The sequence below is a fragment of the Anoplophora glabripennis genome, unplaced genomic scaffold (genome assembly GCF_000390285.2).
Source record: "Anoplophora glabripennis isolate ALB-LARVAE unplaced genomic scaffold, Agla_2.0 scaffold170, whole genome shotgun sequence".
NCBI lineage: Eukaryota > Metazoa > Arthropoda > Insecta > Coleoptera > Cerambycidae > Anoplophora > Anoplophora glabripennis.
Window position 1 is genome coordinate 865114 of NW_019416299.1, and position 11476 is coordinate 876589.

The following is an 11476-nucleotide window of genomic DNA, read 5'->3' on the forward strand; positions in this document are numbered from 1 at the left end:
TGTTTTTTTGCAATAACTTTTTTGTTTATTAACCGATTTTAATTTAACCAGTCTTATTTTGTAGATAATTTTACTCCCTATAAGCTGTCTGTGAGTCACTTTTCGCTAAAATTGATGGTTTTCCCTGCAAAGTGAAAAAACTGTTTTCCTCACTTATTTGTTTAAATAGAAAAGTTAGCTAATAAAAGTTTTTGACTCACGAGACGAGAGATGTCTTGTATTATGTTCCTTTAGACAATTTTACAATAATCTAGCGGATAGGACTTTTTCGAGTTTCTCTTTTATTTTCGCTAATGTTCCTGGTGTAGTGTTATCGGGTGCCTGAACGAGAAATTCGTTGACTTGTTCTCTTGTAAAAATGTTTGACTTTTCAGGTGTACAGCCGTCATTCTTACGTTTGAAAAATGCTTGAGGTGTTTTGATATATCCACTTTCTCCTCTATGAAAATAGTTGACTTAATCATTGAGTATTCACTCCATAAACTCGCCGGTGATTTTAAAGTTCTTAACTTCTCCATGAAATATGCTAGCAGTGACATTTCAGAAACACCAGTATTTTTGTTCTGGCACGATTCTTTGAAATTTCTATATGCTCGTCCGTAGCGCACTTTCGACTTGTCGGGCAATAAAAATTCGTAGGCAGCATTTGCTGCACTTTCAATTTCTCATTTAGAAATAATAATTCAAAACCAGCAAAATTGCAACTTTTATGTAGCTTTGTTTATAAAACACCTTAGAAACGACAAATTTCAAACAACCAAGGCGACTTTGCAAGATTTCGAATAATGTCAAAATGAATTGATTAAGAAATGTCTTCAAAATATAAGCTAATCTTTATTTCATGAACCATAAAGAACTGCGAGAGCAGAGAAAATATTATGCACCACGCAGCAGTTAAGTATAATTTACCAGTCTCGGACTGTATTGCCAGCCCTCGCTCCGCTCGGGCGCAAAATCGTCCTCGACTGGTAAAAAATACCTACCTTCGTTATAGTATAAATAACTATTTGTTTTCAGATCAAAATTGCGACCCAGCCCATAATAACCTTGGTATTTTCAACACAATTGACTTGAAAAAATTTGTAAATGGAGCATAAAATATTGATAAAATATTGTCAAAGTTAGATCTAACTCTGAGCAATTTGTCTCACTCAAAAAAATTCATGAGAAACGCCTGAAAATCAGCCTCCTAATCCTAATGTGGTTTCCCCCTTAATATCACACAGAAATTTAACAATGAAGGCACATAAACACTCCGAAAAAAAATTGTTGCGATGGTATAAAAAATTTAATTATTATTATTTAAATAATTTTTTGCAGTTAGTGCGACCCAACCGAGATATTGAAGAAATTAAAAAGCATTTTTTGCGACGTAAATTCTTAATAACATTTTTTCCTCACTAAGTGGCGCTTATGCATTTTAATGTGTTGTTCTGCAACAAATTTGTAGCCGATTTGTGAAAATATTTTGGGGTTTATGGAAAACGACGTCAATCACGATATTTTGGACCTCACCACTGGACTATCTAGGGAAAATCACGGCGACGCGGCAACACCGCTCGCGTTACAGTTAATTCCTATAATACCGATGACGTCACGACCGGAATACCGGTCATATATGAGCGAGGTTCACTTTCTCCGTTGTCTCGGAGAAATTGCGGTGATATTCCGTCACTTTTCAGTCAAGTTCATTTATTTCCTCGTCCAGCCGGAGGAAAGAAAAAGTCTTCCGCTTGAACCGGTCGGACTTTTGTCTACCCACTGCGATTAGATAACTTGATTTATGCGGACTAGACGTAGAAACGTTTTATTTAACGATTTTTTTTAACTAACCGCGAATGTTGATGTTTTTTAAATGAGAGATCGGAAAAATTGTTTAACCGCGGCTTTCTCCAAATAATGGATTGTTTATGAAAGCCACAAATATAACATTTACATACATTTATGCGACATTTCATGCCAAATCACTGAGATTGGGGAAAAAATTAAATCTAGGAGTTCCGCAGGAGTCTTCGCTAAGTTCTTTGTTGTTCCTGCTTTATGTCAATGATCTACCTGATTATATTACAAATGGCCATGTGACCATGTTTGTAGATGATACTACAATCACAGTTTCTGCCAGTACCCCCGAGGAACTTCGTAAGAAGATTGTAAATGTAATTGGCGAATTCAGTACTTGGTGCGATCGTAATAAATTTATGCTAAATGAGGATAAAACATTAATAATTAACTTCGGTATACTGAGACTACTTCCATGTCATTACATTATACATAGTAGTCCAATTAACTAAGCCTTTAAATCGAAATTTTGCCAACTTGGCTGAATTTTTGATATGAGTTAGTTTAAGGTATATTATAACAATAAGTGAGAGTAATTTTTTGTTCAACCCCCGGCCAAGGGTGGAAAAAGATAAAACATAGGGCTTTTTCAAGATAACTCAAAAAGGGTAAGAGCTAGAAAAAAAGTTATTAACAGAGTTAGGGAGGCTAGAAGTTAAGGGAAGATTTCAGAAATTTAATTTTGTTAAATCATTAAAATTAACGATTAAAAATTTGATTTTTTGTTATAACTTTCTTATTAAAAATTAAAAAATATATCTATTTCTCTGAAAAGAAAAGTTACATATTTTAGAGCAGATTGAAAAAAAAAATTACAAAATTCAATCATTTTTCTGTTTGTTATGATTTTTTTTAAATTTCTGAAATCTTCCCTTAACTTCTAGCCTCCCTAACTCTGTTAATTGTAATAGTACAAGAAAAAGTTAAGAGGCCATTTTTATGTAGAATTGTCTGCTTTACAACTTTCATGAAAAACTTTTTTTTCTAGCTCTTACCCTTTTTGAGTTATCTTGAAAAAGCCCTTTGTTTTATCTTTTTCCACCCTTGGCCGGGGGTTGAACAAAAAATTACTCTCACTTATTGTTATAATATACCTTAAACTAACTCATATCAAAAATTCAGCCAAGTTGACAAAATTTCGATTTAAAGGCTTAGTTAATTGGACTATAGCACATTTACACTCTCAACAAACATCAAGCTTCTAGGAACATATTTTGATTCAAAACTGACTTGTGATAATCACATTGACCACGTATGTAAGCAAATGAATAAAGCATATTTCGCATTGTTGCAACTAAAATCCTCTCTTGATGAAAGTTGTATGTTAAACGCATATTACGCTCTAGCATATTCATATATGTCGTATAATATAATATGGTGGGGTCGTGAAAGAGAAATTAATCGTATTTTTATAGCTCAAAAACGATTATTAAGGTTAATATACAGTGTATCCCACCGGGAATTACCGCGATCGATATCTGTTAAAGTACTTATTTGAAAAATTTGAAAATTTGGCAACTTATCAAAGTCAGTTGGTGCAATACAACTAAAATATTTTCAAGGCCATAGCACTTCCGGTTATACCGGAAGTCGATGCTATCTTTGTTATTTTAAATGGAACACCCTATATACTTTTACATTTTTGGATTCTACTTGAAATTCTAAGGTCACTTTGTATAACAAACTTAGTTCTTAAATTTTGTAGTTTTTGAGATATTGACATTTTTGTGAAAAATTTGACAGATGCAAGGTTGTGCGAGGTTTTCTGTATTTTATTCCAGCAATTAGATATCAATTTGAGATTCGGTATATGAGTAGAACACGTATGGAACAAACTTCCAGAATATCCATAAATTATAAAATATGATACATAGTGTTTAATTTTCGACTGTACATTTTGATAACTTCAAAGAGTTATAACTTTGTTAACTTAAATGGAACACCCTGTATTTTTGTGGCCTATCTTGTGTAGAAGTTAATTATCTTTCACGTGATGTAGGCATTGTAGGAGCTGTGGTTACTAATTTTAGAGATAATTGCAATGTTTTACTTTTTTCAATTTTCACATTAACTTAACTTTATCAAGGGGTCTATGGGTAGGAACAATCGTTATTGACAATCAAACTATCAAACAACAATAAGGTGTCAAATTATAGTGTATAGTAAAGAAGCAATTATTACACAAGATGCCTGGCCAGCGTTTAAATTTTAGTAATCAGGATTATTTTAATTTATTTATTATTTACGGACAATGTAACAAAGTAATATCAAGAACATGTGATACATTTGCAGTACGATATCCAGACAAGGTAATGCCCTCGCGAAGTACAGTAAAGCGTCTGGTAGAAAATTTTAGGAATTTCGGATCTGTAGTAATAAAACCGGATAGAAGAAAACCTGTTGTGGATAATGAAAATGTCGAAATTGCAATATTAGGTTACTTTAAAGCATTTCCAACTATGTCAATTAAGCAAGCGGCACTGGAATCTGGTCTTGCTAAAAGTTCGATTCACAAAATTCTTCATAAACATAAATTTCACACATATTCTTTACATATGGTGCAAAAATTAAACGAAGCAGACTTTTTAAAACCGATTCAGTTTTGCGAGTTTATGTTGATGAGATACCAAGATGACATTTCCTTTTTGCACAATATTATATGGAGTGATGAATCCAAGTTTACAGAAAATGGATTATTTAATAGACATAATTCGCATTACTGGTGTGACACAAATCCTCGGGAACGATATTTCCAAAATAGTTGGCAATTTAATGTTTACTGTGCCATAAGAAATAATGAAGCCGTGGCACTAGAATTTTATGATAATAATTTAAATAGTAAGTAAAAGAATGTGATAAAATTAATTAAAACTTAGTAATATTTTATTATAGGTGAAAGGTATCTGCATATCTTACAAAATCTTGACAACAACTATTTAGAAAATTTGAATTTAGAAGAACACAGGAAGCTGTTTTATCAACATGATGGCGCACCTCCACATAATGGTTACATAGTTAACAATTTTCTTCAGCAGAGTTTCTACGATCAGTGGATTGCAAATAATGGACCTTTCTTGTGGCCTCCTCGTTCGCCAGATTTATCTATTTTAGACTATTTTGTTTGGGGAACTATAAAGTCCAAAGTCTACGAAGCTCCACTAACTACAAAGGAAGACTGCATTCAGAGGGTCAGAGATGCGTTCCAAAATCTATCTCCACTGTTAATTAGACGAGCTACTCATGAAGGATTCATTCATAGATGTGAGAAATGCTTGGAAGTTGCAGGCCGGAATTTGGAACATTTATTGCATTAGAAATTTATCTAGTACCGATTCTATTTTGTCTTTAGTTTCAACTAGTTTTTTTTTAATGTGACTTTCCCATAATGTTACAGGAGTTCTTTGCAACGTCACTGTATAACCTGTAGAACCAAATACCAAATGTGTTTAACAAAATCATTATCCACAACAAGTATTCATCTATCTGATTTTACTATGACAGATCCGAAATTTCAAAGAAATTCTACTAGACGCTTTGATATACTCCGCTTTAGGGGTTTACTTGGCCTGGATATCGCGTTGCAAATGTATCACGTTCTTGATATTGCTTTGTTACATTGTCCGTAAAAATAATAAACAAATTAAAATAATTATCATTACTAAAATTTTACTACACACTTTGACAACTCGTTGTTTAATAGTTTGATTGTCAATAACGATTGTTCCTACTCATAGACCCCTTGGTAAAATTAAATTAACGTGAAAATTGAAAAATAAAAGTCAAAATTGCTATTATCTGTAAACTTAGTAACCACATCCCCTACAATGCCTACATCACGTGAAAGATAATTAATTTCTGCACAAGATAGACCACAAAAATACAAGGTGTTCGATTTAAGTTAACAAAGTTATAACTCTTTGAAGTTATCAAAATGTACAGTCGAAAATTAAACACTCGGTATCATATTTTGTAATTTATGGATATTGTGGAAGTTTGTTCCATACGTGTTCTACTCACATACCGAATCTCAAATTGATATATAATTGCTGGAATAAAATACAGAGGACCTCGCACAACCTTGCACCTATCAAATTTTTCATAAAAATGTCAATATCTCAAAAACTACAAATTTCAGGAACTAGGTTTGTTATACAAAGTGACCTTAGAATTTCAAGTAGAATCCAAAAATGCAAAAATATATAGGGTGTTCCATTTAAAATAACGAAGATGGCGTCGACTTCCGGTATAACCGGAAGTGCTATGACCTTGAAAATAATTTATTTGTATTTCCCCCACCGATTTTAATAACTTGCCAAATTTTCAAATTTTTCAAGTAAGTACTTTTCCAGATATCGAACGCGGCGATTCCCGGTGGGATACACTGTATAGAGTACTGCCCACTGACAGTTGTAAACCTATTTTCAAAGAAAAAAAACTCCTCACTTTACCGTCGATATATATATATTGAAATGTATTACTTTTGCTAAAAAAAATGAACATCTTTTTAAGTCTTGCTCATATTACCATTCATACAACACTAGGCATGGGGTTTCATTATTAAGCATACCAAAACATCGCACCACTTTTTTTGAACGCTCCCCATATTACAATGCCAGTGTTTTATTCAATAGACTGCCAAACAATATTAAAACTATTACGTGATATAGTAAATTTAAAAACAAAATAAAAGAATTTTTATTGGGTAATGCCTTTTATAGTGTATTAGAATATCTCAAATATGAAAAGAATAATTGAGTGACTGTAATAGAATTTCAGGCAATAGATACATATTGTCATTGCTATTTTTGTGATAAAAGTTTACATTGTACGCTTAATTTAGTTCCTTGTAAATGTGAAGTATTTTTCATAACGCAAGTTCAAATTTTAAATTTTTCTATGTTGTGACGTGAATGTAGATTACTTTTAATGTGTATTTACAAATGTGACTTACCATATATACATGTCAATGTGTCCAAAATGGTGAAACGAAATAAATAAATAAATAAATAAATAGAAGTAGAATAAAAAAGATCCGACTCTAGGACCTGTCTCATTTTCCATATTGAAGGACGATTTTTTTGAGAATGTTTCAAGGAAAAAAAATCAAAAGCTGAATACAACTTTTCACCACAACTTTTCCTTCTCTCTTTTCCAGGAAAGTACAAGCCCAAGCAGTCGGCTAACAGCCAGAACCTCCCCAGCCCCATCGACGTGGCCTCGACCCTTCAAAACAACCCGGCGCCAGCGCACGAGTCGGTCACGGCCCTTCTGGGGGCGTGGAGCGAACTCCTGATGCACGATCTGGCCAGCACCGGCAACCTGAAGAGCCAGGACTGCTGTAGCGAGAACGCGAGGAACAACGAAGAATGCTACGGGATGGTAGGTCATGGGCAGTGCAGGGAATACATGAGGACCTTGCCGGCCGTGGACATGGACGTATGCAATTTTGGTAAGGATCGAAATCCGTTTGAAAAATTCTTTTTCCGTAAAGTGTTTACAGCGGTGGTCATGGTTACTTTCGCGCAGCAGTGGAAGACGGAGTAGGAGTAGTGCACATTTACTACGCATTTTTTCTTCTTATTAAACGCAGTTTGTTCAGTGGGCTATTGATTTATATTCAAAAAAAAAAAGGGTTAAAAGGAACTAGGACGTTCAAGCAATTTTATTGTATGAGTCGTTCAAAGGGTCATTTTAGATAAAAAAAAAACGTGGAGTGCTATTAAATTAGAGGGTGGAAATTGGAGATAGGGGCGAAAATGCACCCCTTTCAGTTTTTTAATTGTAGCTCGAAAATGAAGCAAAATTTCGGTATAGTTCATAGGAAAAATTATTTAGAGAATTGGATTTCCCATCGAAATTTGAAAAAAAGTAAAAATTCGATTATTTGTTTTTTTTTACTTTTTTGCCTCTAGTTTTTTTTTTGAGTAAAGATAGGTGTAGGCATTGCTTCATAAAAAAAAGTAGATAAAATTTCCTTCAAAACAAGAGGTTGTAAAGTATTTTTGGATGAAAATTGGCTGATATAATATATGGCCGTTCAAACGTAGCCAATTTTTCGATTTTCGTCGCCCTTATACGTTTTAATTCTCATTTTTTACAAAAAAAAAGGAAGGAAATAAGACGTTCAAGGATTTTCATCACATGACTTGTTCGAAGGGTCATTAAAAATGAAAAAAACGCGGAGTGCTATTAAATTAGAGGGTTGAAATTGAAGATAGGGGTGAAAATGCACTTTTGCAGTTTTTTAAATACAGCACGAAAACGAAACAAAATTTCGGTATAGTTCTTAGGAAAAATTTTGTAGAGAATTGAATTTCCCATCGAAATGGCTTATTTAAAATATTTAAAAGAAAAATTTTATGCAAAAAATCGTTAATAAACAATTTTAAAAAAGCAAAAAATAAGATTTTTTTATTTTTTTTTTTTACTTTTCTGACTCTAAGTTGTGATAATCTTTATTATACAAATAAAACTTTTAAAATAATTTTTATTAAGTAAAGAATCAATTTGCTGTAAAAATAATAATTATAATCATTATTATGTTAAAAACGACGAAAATCTAAAAAATATTTAAGTTTGACCGGTTATAACTTTAAAAATGCATAATTTTAAAGGAAATCTTATATAGTTTTTTTGTACAGCAATTTTCTTTGCTTACTTCTACTAAAAAAAAATGTCAAAGAAAAAAAATAAAAAAAATCTGATTTTTTGTTTTTTTAAAATTGTTTACGAACGATTTTTACATAAAATTCTTCTTTCAAAATCTTTAAATACGCCATTTCGATGGGAAATTCAATTATCTAAATAATTTTTCCCATGAACTATAGCGAAATTTTGCTTCGTTTTCGAGCTACAATTAAAAAACTGAAAGGGGTGCATTTTCACCCCTATATCCAATTTCCACCCTCTAATTCTTGAACGTCATAGTTCCTTTCAAAATCCTATAATCAATAGCCTACAGGTGTGGTGTAAAATTTTGTTACTTACGTATTGCTTGTGTTTTTTTTAAATTGTAAAAGTTTCAATTGATTGTAAAGTAATTGAAATGTTTATTTCGGACAAAAGCAGAAGAATGGACTTTCACTATAAAAAGTAATGTTAAGCACATTTTCATACTTCGTACCTAAATTTTTCCGCCGCCCTCTCTTTATTAAATAAAATTCCAGCTGTTTCACTATTTCAAAAAAAAATTGTTATCTTAAAATGAGGAGGAAGTAAATAGGCACGAATGAACTACTATTATTTTTCTATTTATTCTCAAATAAAAATGGACTCTTTATGTTTTATGTAACAAAATGTATGCAAGTTGCATATAAATTTCAAGAAACGTTTTGTTAAATCTTTTAACTTCGACGAACTATACATTAGCTTTACCTACTTATTTCTCTTGGCATCTAATTTTGTGTAAATATCTATGTTATTAACTAAGTATTATAAAATAACGACATATCTCAGAATATTAGAGTTAATATAACTACATCCTTGGAAATTACAATTTTTTATAACTTAGAACAACGTATTATAAAATTGTATCTATACAGGGTGTTTCATAACCTTACCGACACAGCACAGCAGGCACCTGTAGAGGATCTTAAAATTTGCCGATTTGTTATATAACACTTTTTTTGGATGTACCATTGAAGAGGTATTGTGTTAAATTATGAAAAACAATAATATTTCAGCATTTTTTTATCAGCATGCCAATTATTAAATAGTTTTACCAGTGCTACCGGAAATTTTATTTAAAAATTTGTTTTACTCTTGCAAATTTTTCGAAAAATTTACTTTTTTTGAGAAAATCGGGATTTTGTGAAACAGCGTCATTACTAATAAATTGAATCGAACAAAAAGTATTTTTGACGTTTACAAAGATGCACATTACCACGTACTATTCCATCGTCTTGGAAAATGCCTGCAAAATTTTCTTTTCGTGAAAAATGTTCTCATCAATTCAATAAATTGTACAATTATTAATTGTATTGATAAATCATGGAAACTACTTCTCTAGTCATGCATTGCGATCGCTGGAATAGTTCTGGCACCGATATTTTCTTATATAATTACGGATATCGCTGTAATTATTGAAATTAGAGATTTGCATTAACAGTCTTATATAAGACATAGTGTGAGATTGCTCAAATTAACCCAAAAATGTCTTTACAAAACAAAAAAATAACCAATTTGAAAAGATTATTTTAAATATTAAAAAAAAAAACTAAAAATCTTTCTGAATATGATGTGTATCGAACTGAAACTATTTGAAATATTTCTCGTATATATTCCATTAACTTTAAATGTATTGTTGTGACAAATTGTTGCATAAATCACTGGGAAAGGTATTTTACCAGAAATGTTGAAAAGTTCCTTTGTCCGCAAAACAAATAAATCACGTTATTTCCCAATTTAGCAAAACAAATGTCATTTTACCACAACAGTACTCGTAAGACTGTCATCTTTCAAGATTACTTACACAAAATCATATAATAAATAATGTAAATCGCGTGTAAATCTGATAATAATACAAGTGTTTACCTAACAACATAATAGAAATCTCATTAGTAATATTGGATATTTAGACAGAAATGCAAATAAGTTTTTAATCTCCTACATCTTGATATTACTATGCTTGGCTTTCAGATGTTGCTTTATTTCCATTCCGTTGCATAATTCCGAGATGTTCAACGAACATTTTACCTTGAAGCCACCCACGTTTCAATATCTAAATCTAGAACTGAAATGGCATGGTAGATGTAAACGAAACGAATGCTGAGATTCAGCCTTTTTTTACAAAAAATTACGTAAACTCACCAGTAAGGGGCGAGCAAATCTATGAAATATACAGGGTGTTTTGTAATGAATGGGCCATACTGTAATGTGAGGTTCCTGAAGTGAAAATAGACTAACCCAACTTACCTTAGTGAAAAAGGTAATAATAACACATATACGGGGGTCAAAAATGAATTATGAAATGTGGAAAATTAACGACTCACGAGCCCTTTAAAGAGAAGGTACTTGCTAAGTAAAATGTCTGGCGTGGTGGTGGGGGAAGCTTGTCCAAGCGAGTCGCGCGCGCGAGAAAAATGAAATCCAAAGTTCAAGTTGATGCGGGCTGTAAAATTTTGCAATATCTCGGCTTCTATTCATCGTAGAAACTTTTTTTAACTGGGGTAGCTTCGACGAAAAAATAAAATGGGCATACTTACGAATTCGTAGAATAGCCCTGAACCCTAGAAAAAATGCATCTTTTATACTTACCTATTTTTTTTTTTAATTTACAAAAATGTCAAAAATTATTGTTAAACGAAACATTAATTAAAATTTCAATTTCGGAATTATTTTACTATTATTAAATACATAAATGAAGCTATCGTTCATTTAAAAAGTTATTTTTTTAAATATATTAAGCCAAAGTAAACTTATTTTTTCAATATTTTGTTAGTTATTTAATTACGATTTAAATGTAAAATTAAAGTAAAAATTCACAAATAATTTTCAAATTATTATTTATTGTTAAAAGATTTAATAAAGAATAAAAAGCATTTGAATTTATTGCAAAATTCTCAAAATTAAAAAATATTAATAAAAATAATGCGGTCGATAAAATTACAATTTTAACTTCTTGAAATTTTAATATATA

The 11476-nt window shown here is 31.5% G+C and overlaps 1 protein-coding gene across 1 annotated transcript in view; it reads left to right on the forward strand.

Moving 5' to 3' along the window:
* Nucleotides 1-11476, forward strand: part of LOC108903983 — a 27967-nt gene that overhangs the window by 4021 nt on the left and 12470 nt on the right. Inside the window, exon 3 of the mRNA XM_018706349.2 lies at nt 6995-7288. Coding sequence (XP_018561865.2) covers nt 6995-7288 — 294 coding nt within the window. The remainder of the gene's footprint in view (nt 1-6994; nt 7289-11476) is intronic.